Genomic DNA, 21,287 nt, shown 5'->3' with positions numbered 1-21,287 from the left:
ACTGTAGCTGTCTTCAGACACACCAGAAGAAGACATCAGATTTCATTACAGATGGTGGTAAGCTACCATGTGGTTGCTGGGATTTGAACTCAGGACTTCTGGAAGAGCAGCCAGTGCTCCTAACCGCTGAGCCATCTCTCCAGCTCTCTAGTTACAGCTTTAAACAATGTACGAATTGGGACTGCGGAGATGGCTCAACAGTTAAGAGCACTGAATGCTTTCCCAGAGGACAGGGGTTTGGATTCCATCATCCATGTAGTGGCTCAAATTCTCTAACTCCAGCTTCAGATCAAATGTCCTTTTTCTAGCTTTGTGGGCAACAGGCACCTATATGGTTCAAATCTAAACACTCACAATTAATAAATAAAGAAAAAAAATTTTTTAAAGACTGGGCATTTCTATACTCAGCTAGTTCATAGAAAATCATCACTGAATTACTTATATATTCTTTAATCCTAAATGATTGAAAATGCTTGCCTTGATAGGGAAGTATTCAGAAGGCGGCTTGTTAAAGCCACCTGGAACACTGCAGTACTCTGTGGGGTAGATTAGTGTCGTAGAACGAAGAAGATGATGCAAAAGGTTGCAAGACAGTGTGTAGCCTTGCTTACAGGTCAGGTGTAAGGTTCGTTGGAGAATCTTTACAAGCTGCTCCCTATATAGAAGTAACTTCTTCCCATCCACACGAGTAATCTGAAAAGACAGGGAGAGAATACTTGAACGCATTTGGTTTTAAGTCTAGAATTAATAATCAGTTCAAGGTTCATTCAAAACTTGACACTACAGTAGCTTAAAAACAATGTTTCTATAAATGGCTTTAACTCATTGTAAAATCATTTTAGAAATGTCATTTTTAACTATACTTTAGTAGTTAATTTTTTACAAAACAAAACACATTTTCTAACTTTATGCGTTGTTATGCCAAGGTAACATACCTTTCAAAAGAATCAATATTTCTTCAAAGGGACAACATGTCTGTATTTAAATTTCTAAACTATCTCATAAAGAAAACTCAAGTTTGAATGATGTAAAAGATTTAAGAGTTGGGCATGGTGGCACATACCTTCAGCTTCAGCATTCTAGGGGCAGGGGCAGGGGCAGGGGCAGGGGCAGGGGCTGGGGCAGGGGCAGGGGCAGGGGCAGGGGCAGGGGCAGGGGCAGGGGCAGGGGCAGGGGCAGGGGCAGGGGCAGGGGCAGGGGCAGGGACAAAGTCAGGCACATCTTGGTGAGCTGGAGACCAGCCTGGGTCACAAAGTAACAGTCCTTACCCCACAAAAAACAAAACATAAAATTTAAAAATCCCAATCTGTTAAACTCCCAAATAAGTTATTCATCTTTCATAGAAACATGGACTGGGAACATTTCCATTGTATGTGACAATGATAGACTTTTAAATATTCCATCTTCCTGAAGCTAAAGCCTGGCTTGGTGCTGTGTGTAAGAAAGAGAGATCACCATGAGTTCCTACAGATTGGATATATATGAGAACTTGAGTCATCAAAACAACACCAATAATATTAAATCCCAGTGTCTGACTCTCATATGCTTTACACCAGTATGACAAAAATAAAACTAAACTACAGAAGCAAACAGTGCTTTCTTCCAAATGCTTATAATACCTCAGACAGAAGCTGAAGGTTCCATAGCAACTCCTTGTCTAGCTCTTCTTCATTCAGTACATCATCATCTACAATGGCAAGATAGCATCAGGAAAGAATCATATGAGCCCAATGGATATACTACATTAAAGTATTTCTATTTTCTATTTCTAATAGTTCAGAAAATCTTTCAGGGAGATGTAAGTCTTCATAAAGGTAAAGTCACTTCAGAAAAGTGAAAAACTACTTTTAAGAAAGTCGCCAGGCTGTGATGGCACATACTTTTAATCCAAACACTTAGGAGGGAGAGACAAGCAGATTTCAGAGGTCAAGGTCAGTCTGGTCTATAAAACAAGTTATAGAATAGTCAGGGTTACACAGAAAATCCTGGTTTCGAAAGAAAGAAAGAGAGGGGGAAAGAGAGAGAGAGAGAAAGAAGTGGGGTGGGGTGGGGGGAGGAAGAAGGAAAGGGAGAGAAGATGGAGAGAGAAAGACAAAAAAAAGGAAAAGAAATACACTATATAAACAAAGAAAAAAAATACACATGATGATCTCATTAGATGCTGAGAAAGCATTTGACAAAATTCAATACCCCTTCATGTTAAAAGTCCTGGAAAGATCAGAAATTCAAAGCCCATACCTAAACATAGTAAAAGCAACATACAGCAAACCAGTAGCCAACATCAAACTACATAAAAAGAAACTTGAAGCAATCCCACTAAAATCAGGGACTAGACAAGGCTGCCCACTCTTTCCCTACTTATTTAATATAGTACTTGAATCAGACAATCAGACAAAAGGAGGTCAAAGGGATATAAGTTGGAAAGGAAGAAAATATCACTATTTGTAGATGATATGATAGTATACTTAAGTTACCCCAAAAGTTCCACCAGAGAACCCCTACAGTTAATAAACAACTTCAGCAAAGTGGCTGGATATAAAATTTACTCAAACAAACCAGAAGCCTTCCTTTACTCAAAGGATAACAGGCTGAGAAATAAATTAGGAAAACAATACCCTTCATAATAGTCACAAATAATATAAAATACCTTGGTATAACTCTAACCAAGCAAATGAAAGATCTTTACGACAAGAACGTCAAGTCTCCAGAGAAAGAAATTGAAGATCTCAGAAGATGGAAAGATCTCCCATGCTCATGGATTGGCAGGATCAATACTGTAAAGATGGTCATCTTGCCAAAGCAATCTACAGATCAAATATCCAACTCAATTCTTCATAGAGTTAGAAAGAGAAATTTGCAAATTCATTTGGATGAACAAAAAACCCAGGATATCGAAAACTACCCTCAACAATAGAAGAACTTCTGGGGGAAATCACCATTCCTGACCTCAAGCTGTATTACAGAGCAATCAATAATGATAAAAACTGTACAGTATTGGCACAGACACAGGCAGGTAGACCAATGGAATAGAACTGAAGACCCAGAAATGAAACCCACACACCTATGGTCAACTTGATTTTTGACAAAGGAGCTAAACCCATCCAATGGAAAGAGGACAGCATTTTCAACAAATGGTGCTGGTTCAACTGGAGGTCAGCATGTAGAAGAATGCAAATCAATTCATTCTTATTTCCCTGTATAAAATTTAAGTCCAAGTGGATCAAGGACCTCCACATAAAACCAGATACACCCAAATTAACAGAACACATGGGCACTGGAGGAAATTTCCTGAACAGAAGAACACCAATGGCTTATGCTCTAAGATCAAGAATTGACAAATGGGACCTCATAAAAGTGCGAAGCTTTGGTAAGGCAAAGGACACTGTCCTTAGGACAAAATGGCAGATTGGGAAAAGATCTTTCCCAATCCTACATCCAATAGAGGGCTAATATTCAAAATATACAAAGAATTCAAGAAGTTAAGACTCCAGAGATCCAAATAACCCTATTTAAAAAATAGGATAGAGAGCTAAACAAAGAATTCTCAACTGAAGAATATCATGGCTGAGAAGAACCTAAAGAAATGTTCAACATCCTTAGTTATCAGGGAAATGCACATCAAAACAACCCTGAGACTTCACCTCACATCAGTCAGAATGGCTAAGATTAAAAACTTGGGTGACAGCAGATGCTGGCAAAGATGTGGAGAAAGAGGAACACTCCTCCATTATTGGTGGGATTGCAAGCTGGTACAATCACTCTGGAAATCAGTCTGGAGGTTCCTCAGACAATTGGACATGGCACTACCTGAGTACCCAGCTATACCTCTCCTGGATATATACCCAAAAGATGCTCCAACATATAAGAAGGACACATGCTACACTATGTTCATAGCAGCCTTATGTATAATAGCCAGAATCTGGAAAAAAACTCAGATGTCCCTCAGCAGAGGAATGGATACAGAAAATGTGGTACATTTACACAATGGAGTACTATTTAGCTATTAAAAACAATGTCTTCATGAAATTCTTAGGCAAATGGATTGAGCTAGAAAATATCATCCTGAGTGAGGTAACGGAATCACAGAAAAACACATGGTATGCACTCTCTGATAAGTGGATATTAGCCCAAAAGCTCGAATTACCCAAGATGCAATCCATAGACCACATGAAGCTCAAGAAAGATAGCCAAAGAGCAGATGCTTCAGTCTTTCTTAAAAGAGAGAACAAAAATATTCATAGGAGGACATATAGAGACAAAGTTTAGATCAGAGACTGAAGGAAAGGCCATCCAGAGCCTGTCCCACCTGGGATTCCAGCCTATATACATACAGCCACTAAACACAGACAATATTGCTGACGCCAAGAAGTGCATGCTGACAGGAGCCTGACATGGCTGTCTCCTGAGAGGCTCTCCCAGAACATGACAAATACAGAAGCAGATGCTTACAGGTAGCCATTGAACTGAGAACAGGGTCCCCATTAGAGGAGTTAGAGAAATGACTGAAAGAGCTGAAGGGGTTTACAACCCCATAAGAACAACAATACTAACCAACCAGAGCTCCCAGGGACTAAACCACCATCCAAAGACTACACATGGACAGACTCATGGCTCCAGATGCATATGTATCAGAGGATGGCCTTTGTTGGGCACCAATGGGAGGAGAAGCCCTTGGTCCTGCCAAGGCTGGACACCCCCCCCCCCCGTGAGGGGAATGTACGGGTGGGGAGCTGGGATGGGGTAGGTGTATGGGTGGGGAAATACCCCCATAGAAGAAGGGGGAGGAGGGATGGGATAGGGGGAAACTGGGAAAGGGGATAACATTTGAAATGTAAATAAGTAAAAAAAAATCCAATTAAAGAAAAAAGAAAAGAAAGAAAAGAGGAAAAAAGGACAGACAGAAAAAATAAAAAAAGAAAATCAACAAACCAACCAAGACTTCTGCCAATAGACATCTTACAAAAAGACTGACATTTTCAAAGTAGTTCCTGACAGCTGTTTCATGAAAATATTAATTCAATCTGGCATGACTGCAAAGTTACTTATTAATCTGTATGACATATTATGTGGAAGGGGGACATAGGGGCGGGTACATCTTTAATGCCAGTACTTGAGAGGCAGAGGCAGGTGGATCTGTGTGAGTTCGAGGATAGCCAAGGCTACATAGAAACCCTCTCTCAAAAAACAAACAAACAAACAAACAAACAAACAAAATATAAATGCTACCTAGACTAAAGATCTATTGATATTATCAGTGTTCTAGGAACAAAAAAAATTTATTTGATATTACACAGACAGAATGAGGTTTTACTTCTCGAAACTTACTCATTGTAAGCTGAGTTATAACACCATAGCAGTGGGGAACAAAGAGCTTCAGGGATTCTTCTGGGCAACACTGAAAATGCATTATTAATAATAAGGTGTCATTTATTTAAAGTAAACACTTAACAGTCATAAAATATGAAGCAGTACTATTTCTATGGCAAGAACAATTTGTCTTAGTAATAAGTACTCATAAACCAAAGAGGTTGGAGAGGAAGAAAGAATATTTGAGGCCGACCTGGACTAAAGCACGATACAGTATCTAAACAAAAAGTAAAATACAACAAAACTTGCCTTTACAGCAGCTCGGCACATGTCTGCCACCATGCGACCTGCAACTCTTGTTTCAAATATATGTGAGACAGAAAAGTTAAAGACCTTCTGAAGGGCTACCTGTTGATACAGAAGAAATGAAAACACTTAATCAAGTGTTAGAAAGCAAACATCTTGTGGAACATTAAAGAAAATAATACTATTCCAACAGTAACTAAGAAGTAAAATTTTAACCATTGTTTACATTCAGGTCTAAAACAGTTTCTGTGGATGGTAGCTTAAAACACTTGAAGGGGCTGAGAAGATAGCTGAGCAGGTAAAGGTAACTATCACCTTTACTTGAGTTTGAGCCTCAAAACTTGCACTGTAGAAAGAGAAAACAGACTGCCAAATGTGGTCTCACATGCACAGTGGCACACACACCCATATACACAGAAGAGAGGGAGAGAGAGGGAGATAGGGAGGAAAAGTTAAAAACAAAAACCATTTTGACAGCAGGAGTTGTTTTGAAATAGAAATGATATCTACCATTACAGTAAATAGACGCTAGCAATTTAATCACCTCCAATAATTAATACAATAGAACAGAAAAGTTTTTGGATATCTATTTCTTAAAATTTGTCATTCTGACAAGTATAAACTTTAAATTGCAGTATCTACTTTAGAGAACTGAAACATGCAAGTGTGGGGGCTTACATCTATAATCCTAGTGAGTGAGAAACTGAGACTAGAGGATCACTGCATATTAAGAGCATCCTGGGATACATAGCAAGTTCCTGGACAACCTGAGTACAGATCCAAGATCTTGTCACCAAACCAAACCAAACAAAACCCACAGAGACTTGAAGCAGTTTACTTGATTTTACAACAATGTCACAAAAATTTTAATCTACATGAAGGAATGGATTAATACAAAAAAGTTAGGCACAAGGTTTTCTGCTAAGAGATGGGTTATGTTCACTTCTTTAGATTCTTTAGTCTTTCTCTTTTGTTGCTGGGTTTTTGTATCTTGGTTTGCTGTTTGTTTTTCTGTTTGTTTTTTTTTGTTTGAGATAGTCTCACGGAGCCTGATTGGCTTGAGGATGACCCTGAACTCATGTATTTCCTGCCTCCTCCTCTCAAATGCTAGGATGAGGGCCTATGTAGCAGCTCCTGCCTTTAATCCCAGCATTGGAGAGGCAGAGGCAGGTAGGCTGTTATGTTCTAGGGCAGCCTGGTCTACATAATGGGCTCCAGGACAGCCAGAGCTACATAGTGAGACCAGGTCTGGAAAAGCAAAACAAATGCTGAGACAACAGATGTGTACTACTTACTAGAACTGACTATGCTCATAAACTATTATATGTGGGTGCAGTGTAGCTGAGTTTCTAATCAGGATGAACATATTAAATGTTCATTAATCTTGAAGGAAGGAAGGAAGGAAGGAAGGAAGGAAGGAAGGAAGGAAGGAAGGAAGGAAAGAAGGAAAGAAGGAAAGAAGAAAAGAAGGAAAGAAGGAAAGAAGGAAAGAAGGAAATAGAAACATATAAAGAGCATATACCTAGAGGAATGAGATGCTCTCAGGTGAATGGATGTTTATGCCTTAGAAGGACATCACTTCTAGTTTATTATAAAATTATCCTGCCAAGAATTTAATTCCTATTATGAGATGCAAATTTTTCTAAAACTTCTCTCAATTAATTACAAATTTACAAAATATGGCCAATATAAGGCAAAGTGATACTCCTCTATGTAAGTACTTGAAAAGGATGTGGGAATCCTCCTTCAACACTCTTCTTCTGTTTAGACATTTAGTATATTCATTAACATTGACCCCAAAGTCAATAATAACTGAAGCCTGTTCAAGCTTACCTAATGTAGTTATTATTCAGCTAGGACAATTCTCTTATGCCTAGAAACATCAGAACTCATGCATTATGCTTTTTTTTTTTTTGGAGCTGGGGACCGAACCCAGGGCCTTGCGCTTCCTAGGCAAGCGCTCTACCACTGAGCTAAATCCCCAACCCCTATGCTTCAGTTTTAAATTGCAAAGTCACCAAAGAAAAGCTTAGAAACGCGAAGTATGTATCACTCTGTGCTCAGTTTAAAGAACATTTGTGTCTGCATATAATCTGTAGCAGAGGGATGCATGACAATTAACAGACTCTTTTTACCCCTTTACATGCACAATGATTTCTGCAAATATATCTGCAGATACTTTTTGCATTGAGGAACAACAAGGTTTTTTAAAACCTTCAGTTGAGCATAAAGGATAAACTGGCTGATACTCAATGCAAAAACACCAGTTAAATAAAAAGATTGAAGTTACTTTTGGTAGTAGTTCTCTCTTACCATAAATATGTCTTTGGAACATTGTGTGAGGATTGTACTAAACGTAGAAGACAAGCCTAATTCAACCAAACTCTCCAAATGAGTCATTTTCTCTGTTTCTGTCTCTTCCCTTGTTTGCTCCAATGTGCTACTTTCTATTAGTCCAAAGCATCTGAACAATCCAAACAAAGCAAAGTTTAGGAACAAAAACCTGGTGACAGTCAGGTAAACCTCTATTGTTATTACTACTCAAAGACACATCTATTCAATTTCTTCATAACTCATAAAAAGACTGTACTTTTTACTTCACAGTACCAACTTCAGCTTTGGGTAAAATCTAAATAAAAGATTACAGAACTAAAGAAACCAATTTCAAGGTAACATGCACCCCCCCACCCCCCATTTATCTGAGAAAAGAAAGAACTGAGTTATCAACTTACCTGTCCATAAATTGTAACACAAAATCCTCAAATTCAGCTGTTGCTGAACAAAGTTCTTTTTCAATCTATAACATTGTAATGTGGGAAAAAAAATACAAATATGCTTAATTCTCCCCCCCTGAAATAATGAAATTCAATCATAACCAAACAAGCAGATTGGATACAAGTTTTTTTGCGTTGAATACTATCATAAACACCATAACCACATATATCAAGTCAGAACTACTTCACTACTTTATTTGAATGAAGACAACCAACTTTGTTTTCAACTCCAGTTTTCAAAATGCTTCTAAAGCTGTAAAAGATAACATTGAGCTACTCCATATCCAAATGATACAAGTTTCACATGCTTACAAAAAAGAAAACATTTGACAACCTCAGAACACTGCTCTCACAATGGAGGGTAGGGATAGACTGGTGCTACTACTGTCTAGGATAGCAGAAAAAGTCCATATTTTAATATTTTGTGTGTTTTCCATAAATATTGTACAATGGAAGGACAATCTTCCATAACAAAGAATTACTTGGTTCAAAGGTATCACTGTTAAGACACTATGTAAATCTTAGGCTTACAGCCTCCTGCTTGGAACTTTTAAGAATTAGGGTTCTTAACCCTCCCCTATTTACTTGGCACTTTGGTTGTGTGTAGTTACAGGCTCTAACTTTAGTTTCAGTAGTATTCGATGTGTGTGTGTGTGTGTGTGTGTGTGTGTGTGTGTGTGCGCGCGCGCGCGCACGTGTTCTTTCCTTCCATCTTTACAAGGATTCTAGGGCTCTATTTCCTATCTCTAGGCTTGCACACTAAGTACCTTTCTGGCTGAGGTATCTCATTGGTCTCAGAACACAGTTTGTGTCTCTAATTTCTAAGACTATTAGAAATTTCTGGTTTGTAATGAGAGATTTAAATGATTTCCTTTTGGTAAAACTTCACTTAACTCTATGCATCTTAACAGTTCCATAACAACCACAGAAATGAAGAAAAAAACCCTCTGTATTAAATGCCACTGTTCCTGGAAAGTTATTTACATAGACAATGGATGGAAAAACAAGGCAACACAGTCTACGCTGAACAAACTTTGCAAACAATGACAACCAACTGAAATATACCAGCAGTTATTTGGAAAAAAGGCCTGTGCTTCCCGTACTGGGTACTAAAGTTATCTCACTACCAAAGATTACATGGCTCCTAGTCATACAGGTAACTCTAGTCCCAGAATAACAATTATAGTTTCTATAAAAACAGTTACTTATTTGTAATGGGGACTGACCCTAGATCCTCATGCATAGTAGGCAAACACTGTACCACCTTTTATGATTTTTATTATTCAATTTTTGAGCCATGATAAGTGATACAGGTTTCCCTTGAACTAATTAATTCATGACCCTCCTATCTCGGTTGTCTGGGCACTGTGATTGCCAGTGTATGCACCACACCAGCTTCCCTGTCCTTTTAGTAATTGTACTTTCTGGAACCTACCCAAAACCGTGTATTGTTTTGTTTTTTTAAAAGAATTAAAGATTACTATGCATACAAGGAAATATCACATTTCAGGAAAGCCTCTTATAACTAGAAAGCATCCTTACTTCTGTGAGGTCATTTCTTTCTTGCAGTACAGATGAACAGTCTACTAAAGGCACCAGAGTAGAAAATGTTCCTATAAATTGGAATGTGATCTATGGGAAGAGACAAAGGATTTTTAACATTAATTATGTCACTCTATTTCAGCACAAGTTATGCCAAAAGCTAAGTATAAATATTTAAATTATCATAAGGAAAATCTCATAGTGATCTTTCTGGGTAATTTTCACTTAGAATTATTATTTTTGCCTATTTGGGGGGAGGACAGGAGTGAGGCAAAACTAACTGACACAAACCTGAAACTCATCATACAGTCAAGTATGAACTCAAAATCATGGTGCCCTTCTTGGTCAACCCCCCAATTGCTGTGATCATGTGAGTTAACCTGACTCTAAATATTTAGAATTCCTAATAATCAGCTAGCTGCTCTCTTAATAATGGTTATAGTAAAATTTATTGCCATTATATATTAAGTTTAAAGACATAGTTCTCCAATATTCTATCACTAAAAATTTACTTTTCCTTCCACCTGAAAAATATAACATTACAGGGAAATGCTAACCTGTCAGAGAATAGGGAGAGGGAGAGAGAGAGAGAAAGAGAGAGAGAGAGAGAGAGAGAGAGAGAGAGAGAGAGAACGAGAACAAAGCAGTAAGACTAAGTCAGGAAAAAATATGCAGAAGTAGAAGCTGGAATTTTATATCCTGCAATTTTTTTCCATTGTTATTCACAGGGGAAGGAGATTTTTGTTATTCTGAGACACAGTCTCACTATGAAGTCCAAGCTAGTCTCAAACTTTACTCAGTCTCTCAAGTGCTTGGACTATAGGTGTCTGCCACTATGCCCAGCTTCTGTAACCTGTAACTTTTTACCACACTTCCTTGGTTACCCATATAGATAAATAAAAGGGCAAGAGACAACATCCTAAAACTTTTACTATATCTAAGAAAAACTGCAAATATATAATGAGTTTTAAAAATCAACAATAGACATATATAGGTCAAGGAAAATTTCAAGGGAAGGTACTATGGAAATCAATTGTGCACAAATCTCAACTTAAGCATTTATAAACGTAACACTATCTAAAGGTATCTAACTAAAAAGAAAAGATATTTATTTAAACAATAACAGCCACAAAACATAATCATCAATATGCTTACCATGCATTTACTGAAGTCGTTTGGATCTACCCCAGGCAATGCTCTCATCAACAGAGGTAGCATGTGTGTTGGACCTTCAGGAAACCATTTGCTGCCTGATACCAAACTTCGGGCTACTCCAATTACACAATTTAAAGTAGCTGTGAGCTGGTGAGGTTCTGTTAATGTCTCTAAAGCAGGGTATGTTCTATAGTTTAAAACAGAGTACAGTTTCAAGGTTAAATATACTAAGTTCATAAACTGCATTTTGACCTGCCTAACTGTAGATAGCAGGATGCTGAGTGGAGATTTCCTACTTACATGAACAGCACAGATATAATTGCATCCCTATCTGATCTCCATATAAACTTCAGTGAAAAAGAGCATAAACTTTCACTGTTTCAGTCAACTTAATTAGCAGCATACTGAACTAAGGAAGACCAAGGTACAATTATTCTACTCAGTCCTCTTACAAATATCTTTTAGTCTTTTCTTTTTGGAGATAGGGACTCCTGCAGCACAGGCTAGGATGACCTTGAGTTTCTGATCCTCTTTCATCATCTTGTCTTAAAGTTCTGGAATTACAAGCTTATTTCTGCCCTGGCAGGTTTTACATGCAGTGAACCCATAGCTTTGGACATGTTAACAAAGGGCTCTACCAACTCAGCCACATCTCCCCACCTTACATCCCTGAGACAGGGTCTCACTGACACTTGAGGTCACTGACTGGCTACACGGGCCAGCCAGCAAATCCCAAGGATCTGCCTGCCTTACCTTTCCAGAGTTGCACTTGCAAGCACCTAGCTTTTAAAGTGGACACCTAAGATCTTTACTTAGAACTTCAATTATTTCCCCCTACAAATCTACTTAATACAGAAGAAATATGTAAGCACTGATTTACACAGAAAGGTAAATAATAACAATAGTGTCATTTAATTCTTTTAGATTTAATTATTCTAATTTTATGTGTATAGGTGTTTTGTTCAAATGTTACGCTTATAGGGCATGTGTGTGCCTTGTACCCATGGTGCCAGAAAAGAGCATTAAATCCCTTGGACTTGGCGTTACAAAGCTGAGCTTACCTTTCAAGCACAGGAGGTATTACTAACTCCGGTCTCATGAGTGCAAGGTTCTGCAGCGCCTGGGCTGCTTCTAGACTACCAGTTTTGCTGAACATAGCCAAGAGGACAGGCTGAATAATGCATTGTACAAAGTCTGTAACATCTTCATCCGTAAGCTTATGGCTTTCAGGCACAGGAGTTAACCAGGAGGGCTTCTTGAATCTTTCACGATGTAATCTCCTAACAACACTATTTGGCAACCGCTGAAGGAGTTTCATTAACTTGTTCTGGGAACACAGAAACAATAGGTTCAAATTTCCTATAGGTTCTACTCAGGTTCAATTTTCCTACACAGATATTTACAGTTTTTTCTCACACAAGAAAAAAGAAAAACAAACACTCTGAATACAAAGAACTTTATGTTCTTACTACACAGAACAGCATACTATACCAACTAACAGAGTGACTTCTAAATTCAAGGATTTCAATTGTTTTGTTTTCCTTTAGACAGAGTTATACTATGTAGCATAGCCTGGCTCTGTAATCTTCCTGCCATAGTCTCATGGGTGCTAAGACTTCAGTTATGTGCCTCCCTGCCTTGCCTTAAATTCACGTTTTAAAACAGCCAGGCATGGTAGCACACACTAATAACAGTGTTCAGGAGGCAAAGATACAGGGAACTCTGGTAATTTGAGGCCAGCCTAGTCTGCATAGTGGGTTCTGAGCTAACCAGGGATAGACAGTGAGACCTTGTCTTAAAAGAGAAGGGGAGTGAAAGTACCTTGCTACCAAATAAAATTTTCCAGTATTTATTTTTTAAAAAGGCACTTAATCAGTCAATTAAAAGATAAAACAAAGCTAAAATAGCGACAAGATAAACTGAAGTGATGTTTCTTTGCTTTTGTGGAATTATTATTTTGTTGTAATTATTTTGTCATTAATACCCATGTGCATCATGCTAGTGTGTGTGTGTGTGTATGTCAAACACACAGATTTGAGTCTAACCACTTACATATAGCCAAGTCTATACAACAGACAAGAAATATTACAGTTCTAAGATAAACAATAGTAAATATGACTGTATCTTTAAATCTTCAAATACTACAACACAAAATGAACATACTTACCAGCCAACGCCCATTATTTGAAGGATGATAAAAAGATGTGATGCTGTTAAACAGACCAGCCAAATGTTTTTGTACTAATTTACTTGGTCCACCCTGTCCAGACACCGCCCCCAAAAAGGAGAAAGAGAAACAGAGAGAGAAACATTAGTATCGGTAATATACTATATATAAAGCGATCAATAAATCAAATCCTAGATATAAAGGTCTAATGTGGATCCCCTTTTTCATACAGTTGTACCTGTAAATCCACAATCAAAATGTAACTTCCTAGTGATCTTTGGACAAATCAGTTTAAAAACATTCCAATAAACACAAAAATAATTTACTTAATTCTAAATAAAGCTGAAAAGGTGTCATCTTTGAACGTAGGGGAACAGTAGATTTTACTCTTCTTAAGTAAAAAACAAGGATACTATAAATTAACATAAAGACTGTCATCTTTGTATAATCAAGAATAGGGGCTGGTGAAATGACTCCTGAGTAAAAACAATGGCCTCAAGCCTAACAGCATTTGAACCAGGACCCACATGGTAGAAAGAGACAACAGACTCCCTATGCTGTTTTCTGACTGTCCCATGGATAAAGTGGCTCCCATGTACGAGTACACAATTAAAGAAAAAATAAAGGATGACAACATAAGCCATACAAAGCACTCCTTAAAATAAGCCATTAGAAAAGTTGCTTAATTGTATGAAACAAAATGATTTACACAATACACTCATATACATTTTATGAGGCCCATTTTGATTAAAAAACATATTTTTATTTATTAATCTATTATTAAAACAATTAAAGAAAAAGGATAAAAGGAAAAATAAGCATTCATTGAAAGGGCTATAACATGGGCTCATACCCTCCACTTTGACTCAAAATGATCTTTTAACAACAGCAAGGAAGACAAAATGTCAAATTATATTAAGAAAGGGTATACTGGCTCATACTTATAATCTCAGGCAGGGGCAAGAAAATCTCTCCAAGTTAAGAGGCTGGGCTGATCTACATATTAAGTCCTAGGTTAATCAAGGGTACATACATAACTAGACCCTGTCTTGACCTCCCTCTCAAATCAAAAAAAAAAAAAAAAAAAAAAGCCTGTTACTATTAACAAGCCTTCCCACTCAAATGTGGGCATAAATGAAGCCTATGTCTGTGCTTCTAAATATAAAAACCAGAAGAAGCCAAACTACTCAAGAAACCAAAATGATCCCACAACTCAGTATCACGATTTTCAAACTTTCAATAAAATAATTAGCATAACTTTTTAAAACTATACTTCCACATCACAAAAAGAAGTGGCAATTAAGAACGAAGATGTGTGTGGGAAAACGAGAGCAAAATTAACTCAAGGTTGACACTGCCCAATTTAGTGAGACCTTCATATTATGCATTAAAATACTCTTTTCTCCTTGAATACAAGAAAAAAACTAAAGTTCTATATAGCAATGGGAGAAGTTTCAACTCTAACTGTAATTCTGTATGAACATTCTATCTTTTCCACAAAAACATTATTAAATATAGACTAATAATTCAAAAAGGTAAGAAACATTAAAATAAATCCTCTAATTTTAATGTAAAGTTTCTTTAATAGTATATTTATATTTTAAAAGTAACACTGAAAACCATATGGAAATTAACAAGTAAAGGATTATTACATATCTGAGATATGGATACACAACATTAGAAAATAGCTGAATCTCGTCATATACAAGGCCCTAAGTTCAATTCCCAGCAAAATTGTAGGTAAAATGAAAGGGGAAAAAAGGGGGGGGGGGGGAGGAACAAAGAAAGAAAAGAGAGAGGTAAAGTGAAGGAAAGAGAGATATAAAAAGTAAAGAAAAAAAGAACAAAAACTATTTAATAATCAAGTGACTATTAAAACTATTTAATAACCAAGCAATTAACATGGGCTTGGATCAAAAGGTTAAAGAAAATTTAGATGTATTTTATAAAACACGTAATTAACTACAAACCATCATTGCGGTGATCCATATTACAGCATGTCCTATATCATAAGCATTTGTTAAAAATCTTGGGACTAACACTTGACTACTTCCCACTGGGAGGTTCAGGCTTCTCAGAATTCTTGTAAATATCTTTTAAAGCAAAACAAAATAAATATAGGAATAAAAAGGTTCATAAGTATCACAGTAAGTCCTTAAATAGCTAAGTGAATGTTAGGTATTAGTCTTAAATACACCTTCATCCTCTACCCCCACCCCCATGTAATTCTGAGCAAAATCATCGGTGACTAGTAATTTGCTTTATTCTTTAGAAAGTACATATAACAGATTTATTGTATGACACTCCGAGGTTAGTGACAACAAATATGAAGCAGCTGAGTCAATGTACTCAAACAATGAGATATTTAGAGTTAAACATAAAGGGAAAAAATGAAGCTTGTGCAGTTAAACATGAGCCTTTTCCTCCTTTCACCTTCTGAGTACACACATTACTTTCCTATGCTCTCATTCTATGCCAGTGATGCTGGACAGAAGCAGCTCTAATACAAGCAGCTGGCAGACCACTCTCCTTTCAAACTTTAAAGCTGACTTGAAGTCTTCCCTAAGTCTTTGCATGTTAGACAGCATGTAATAACTGTATTTTAATTTAATTAAATTTATACTTTAAAGCTATCATTACTGATAGGGTCCCAAATGAGGGGGAGGAGCTCCTTCTGTTCCTTAGTTTTTAAAAGCTAACTACAGTGGAAAAGAACAAAACCAAAGACAACAAGAACCTTTCTGTTGATTACCAATGCTGTTCTAATGTCAATTTTCACCTTCTGAAAGATTTTCCAAGAGGTTTCTAATACAGATGAAATGATACTCCTCTGGAGATATTCTAGCTTTAAGTACTAAGGGGTAGGGGAAGCTGGTAACACTCTAGAATGCAATCAAATTTAATACAGAAAACTCTTTGAAAGGAATGAATATGATATTCCTTTTTTTTTTTAATCTTCATTAACTTGGATATTTCCTATTTACATTTCGATTGTTATTCCCTTTCCCGGTTTCCAGGCCAACATCCCCCTAACCCCTCCCCCTCTCCTTCTATATGGGTGTTCCCCTCCCCATCCTCTTCCCATTACCGCCCTCTCCCCAACAATCACGTTCACTAGGGGTTCAATCTTGGCAGGACCAAGGGCTTCCCCTTCCACTGGTGCCCTTACTAGGCTATTCATTGCTACCTATGAGGTTGGAGCCCAGGGTCAGTCCATAATGATTTACTTACTACTTTCTAAATTATTCAGTCAAAATTATACTTCATGTCCTCCAATGCAAGACATGTATAACATTTGATACTAGAGTTAAAAAAAAAAACCCTTTACCAAATAATGTTAGTTATCAATACTATGATATGCACATATTCAAATGTTCTAATTACCTTTGGTACATATGGATCCCAATCTATGTATCCTATATTATCTGTAGCCAATCGAGCAAAGAGATTTACTAATTGCTGAAAGTAAACAAAAACAAAATAATGTTAAGCTGATGCTGTTGTTTTAAAATGTTAATTATAATCCTTATTCTGTTGTTTATTTTCTTGAGGTGATTCTCACTATGTGCCAGAATGGTCTTGAACTTATGATACTCTTGCCTCAGCCTCCCAGGTATTGGGATTAGAGTAGGTGCAATCATACCCAGCTCCTCATTTGTCCCTTTCAGCAATCATTAGAACAATGGATATAGTTTATGACTTTTAAAACTTCAAAATTTAAGATCTGGTTCATGCTATGCGTTTGAAATCAATTGTAACCAAAATACTCCTCAAAGGGGGAAAAAGAAGTCACAAAGCATTAGGCACAACGAAAGGTGAAAGGAATACGTATTTATCTCCATCAACTGTCCAGTAGCACCTACAATGACTACAACTAAAACAAACAGTAATCATGTACTTTATACATGTGTACTTGTTAGAAAATAGTAAGTTGAAAGAAATTAACTGGACCTGGAGAGATGGCTACATGGTTAGGAACGCACAACGTGCTTGCAGAGGACCCAACTCAACTATCACCCACATCTGGTGGCTCAAAAAATACTTGTACCAAAAAGCCCCACCGCTGTTCTACTTGTGACAAGGGCTATGTTTATCCTCAAAGCTTCAAGTGATCAGTTCAGCCACCAGCCTAAGTCTTCCTCCAGCTCTTCAATGCCTACTGATGTTTCTGAAACCATCATGATGTTCCTATAGATGGAGCCAGAACTGCTGGACACATGAAGCCACCAGGAAGTGTCCTGGGTGGGGGTGTTTTAGAGATCACCATTTCCAAGGCTCAGGATAAGTACTTTGTGGTGCTGAAAAAGCCAGGCCCTACCCACAGCCTGGTGGTGAACCAAAAGGACATGGTCTTTGGTGGTTGAGCAGAGGTGGAAACAAGTACCTGATACCTGCACTCCACCCTCAATACACTAAGCACTGCAAAAACAAAACACCACACATGGCAAGTCCCAGCTCTAGGGAATGTGATGACTCTCACCTCCTCGGGCACCAGTACCCACCCACCTGGCCACCAACAGAAAGACCCACAGGTGTGAGCACATGTACATGTATACGCACTTATAAAACTCTTTCTAAAAAAGGAATTAACTGTAATGTTACTACTAGAAATTCTAAAAAAACAGGAGTTAGCTATTAAATGATCTACATATTTAACTCCAAATATAAAATTAAAGAAGTGGGGGGACAGAATACTTACCCCCTCCCACTGTGGGAGATTTTGCACTGAAACCCAAAGGCCAATTAATTCATCAAACCAAAGTCTGAAGAAGAAAATGTTGTTATGAATATCAAGTGATTACAGAAAGTGTTTCAAAGCCAGGTAGTCTTTGTACTTCTAAATCTATTATTCTTACTGCTAACTACCCAACCTAGAAAAAATAATACTGAGTTTCAAACTTATTGGATCAAAGGAATACTTTTTGTCTGAGTGTTACCTTTCTTGTTTATTTGTACTATTAAATGTAATCTCATTTACTGTTCTGAATTGTTACATAGCTACATTGTTACATTGTCCACTCTTACTCAACAACTGTAACAACTTTCTCCCTTATATCCTTTGCCTTTCTGTTTTTCTGGCATTTTTCCATTATAGTTGTTCTATTTCTTTTCTCTTCTGATATCTTAAAACCATCATTTCATTGGGCTTGTTATATAAGGATTACTCTCTTTAAAATCATATGCTTAGCTCTTAACCTTCACACTTGAATCATAATTAGAAAGAAGCTTCTAGCTATAGTTACTGGTATTGCTATATTTCTTGCTGTATCCTAGAGTATGTCGAATATGCACACTTACTTAAAACCTTTATGATGCAGTTCTGGAGGAAGGGAGGTAGGAAGAAATATTTCAAAATAACTGACGGCCTTTTGCATTGTTACATCAAAAGGACACATTAAAGGCCTCCATTCTTCTAACATTTCTGCTGTTGCATCTGCTGGAAAATATCTAGTAAAAAAAGAAAAGGTTTCCATATATCTGACTACTGAATTAAAAACCCTACAATACTTATATATGATTGACAAAAGTGAAAAGAAAAGGCCTAGAGAATTAGCCCAGTACACATAGGACCTGGGTTTGTTCCCCAACAGCAAAAGAAAACGAGCCTCATGAAAGAAGGGAATATATGTCATAGGATATCAGTCACACTAGAAACATCAAGGTTTCCATAATAAAAACATACTTTTACAAAGATACAATAAATGACCTCCCACACTCACTTAGAAGAAAGTAAACTTTTTTTTAATCTAGCAGACATTCAGAAGAGGCTTTGGGGTTGAAAAAACACTGTTACTTAAGTTGCCTACAAAGTTCAGCAACTGAAAAACTCAATAAAACTCGTTCCCATAGAAGATAAATAATCAGTAAAAATAAAAAAGCATTGTCCTAGGAATTTCTGGAATGAGTCCATGGGACCCTCAAGAAACCACAGGTACTTCTTTATACCTGAGAGGATTGAGAAGACCTGTTCTAAGGCTCTGATATTCTACACCTATAATCCTAATACTGCAAGGTGTAGGTAGGAGTTCAAAGCTAACATGGCAACTTGAGATGATCCCGTTTCAACCTCTCAATCAATCAATATGAGGTATAAAGTACTGTATCTGAGAATTCTGTATTCTTCCCAAAGAAATCAACTTTTAGGTTTGACTTAATAGCATATTGTTAACCTATCATACTTTTAAAAACCTGTTAGCTTAAAAGCATATTTTATTACTTTATATGAAAAATAAAACTACATTGCTAAGAACGCTTCTATTAAGTTCACCACACATTTTCTGTCAGGTACTAATGTAGCAAATTGCAAATTAAAACAGAACTACCACCAGTAAATTACGTTCTATCTTCAAGAATCGTATATATCAATTCCCCTTCCCAATATTTCTGAGTCAGTTCATAGCAAAGTAATAAAAAAAACTCCATCCTCTGCTTTCTACATATGTACCCTGGTACAGATCCCTCCCCCCGTCCCCATACTAGACACCTACACATACAGACAATATTAATGAATTAATTAATTAACTTTTTTAAAAAGTAAATTTTTAAATACTCAAGTAAAATTTTAGTTAAGAACTGGGAATACTGTTGTGCTCAATGACTAGTACTAAAATATCAGAAACCATTTATAACTTTAATTTCCTCTTCAAAGTACACTAAAGATGGGGGAAGGCCTAGAGGTAAAACAAGAGGTTTTATAGATTGAGTGCTACTTACGGTCGGCAGCTTTTCACGAGGGTTTTGAGAACATTTTCTATAGAACTAGAGGAGAAAAAGCCATTTGATATATTAGCTTGGGGTATTTAAAGAACACAGTTAATTCTGCAACCTGTACATCAAAGATAAACACACAGGTTCATATTATCTGTTTATATATAATTGCTAAATCTTCTCTGCTATATTCAGAATTACAAGGATTATCTACCTAGACCTCTTAGTCTGCTTTTTTCCTTTACCCTCATATTTTGTTCTCTCTCTCTCTCTCTCTCTCTCTCTCTCTCTCTCTCTGTGTGTGTGTGTGTGTGTGGTGTGTGTGTGTGTGTGTGTGTGTGTGTCTCTATGTGTGTATGTGTGTGTGTGATAAAGAAGACAATTAGTTAACAATGCCATAGTACACATACAGAAAGTAAGCCCAATGGCTGAAAATTCTAAAGAATAATTTTTATTATACTGCTTTTGCATCAAAATATGAACTGTGGTATAATGAAATACGGAATATGGTGTGCTTCTTTCTGCCAGCAGTGGCAGAAGTCTTGATAATCAACTAATCAAGTTGATTATCTTAACTCATCTTTAACACTCCAAGGTACTTCACTGTAGTAACAATTATCAAAATCAACAGCTGTTCTATTTAAACAGCTCCTCAAAAAGTTAATTGAAAAAAAAAATAAGAACTAACACAAACTTTAATGAAAAGGCCATGGATACTGGTTTAAATACATGACCAAGATAGAATATTTAGGATATCAACTAGACCATAGTCAAAACTGGTCAGATGCAACAAAACAAAGTGGTATCATGAAGTGAAACTTAAAATGAATCTGTGACTACTTACAGCATGATAAATACAAATAGAAACACCAGAGGTGTATACAGTTTTTCTGAAAGCTTATGAACTAAACTATAAGGAAATTCCAAGGAACAAGCACCTAATATATTATGGTAACATTAACCTAGAAAACAAACCAAAACTGCAGCCTCATTACTAACTACTTTAGACATCATCTTCCACTTTCAAACCGGGGGGCTTGGGGGAGAGGCTGAGGGTAAGTAATTTACACACACACACACACACACACACACACACACACACACACACACACAAACACACACACATACAATTAAGAAATATAGTATACTGGGCATAAACTTTTCTCTACATTTGAAGCTTCCTGAAGCCTATGGCTGTACTTATTAGTCAGGATACCTAATGTGCTTCTAGTAAGGCTATTCAAATCTGCAGGGACAGTTAAATTATTTCTGCGTGCTTACAATACTCAATAAACACTTTTTATCAGGGGGCAAATAGCACAGATCTT

General features: G+C 37.0%; 1 protein-coding gene across 3 annotated transcripts in view; it reads right to left on the bottom strand.

Annotated features, from left to right (window-relative positions):
* Positions 1 to 21,287, bottom strand: part of Psme4 (proteasome activator subunit 4) — a 103,635-nt gene that overhangs the window by 57,443 nt on the left and 24,905 nt on the right. For all 3 annotated transcript variants that reach the window (NM_001025140.2, XM_087584143.1, XM_087584144.1), the window contains 15 exon segments: positions 478 to 693; positions 1,620 to 1,687; positions 5,326 to 5,395; positions 5,617 to 5,715; positions 7,927 to 8,077; positions 8,346 to 8,410; positions 9,930 to 10,019; positions 11,085 to 11,271; positions 12,146 to 12,411; positions 13,252 to 13,344; positions 15,222 to 15,344; positions 16,636 to 16,710; positions 17,951 to 18,014; positions 18,550 to 18,699; positions 19,966 to 20,010. In NM_001025140.2, coding sequence (NP_001020311.2) covers positions 478 to 693; positions 1,620 to 1,687; positions 5,326 to 5,395; positions 5,617 to 5,715; positions 7,927 to 8,077; positions 8,346 to 8,410; positions 9,930 to 10,019; positions 11,085 to 11,271; positions 12,146 to 12,411; positions 13,252 to 13,344; positions 15,222 to 15,344; positions 16,636 to 16,710; positions 17,951 to 18,014; positions 18,550 to 18,699; positions 19,966 to 20,010 — 1,762 coding nt within the window.

This window comes from Rattus norvegicus, chromosome 14, assembly GCF_021556685.1.
Source record: "Rattus norvegicus strain SHRSP/BbbUtx chromosome 14, alternate assembly SHRSP_T2T, whole genome shotgun sequence".
In the NCBI taxonomy this organism is placed as follows: Eukaryota; Metazoa; Chordata; class Mammalia; order Rodentia; family Muridae; genus Rattus; species Rattus norvegicus.
Note: the sequence above shows the minus strand (reverse complement) of the source record. Positions and strands in the feature narration are given on the sequence as shown.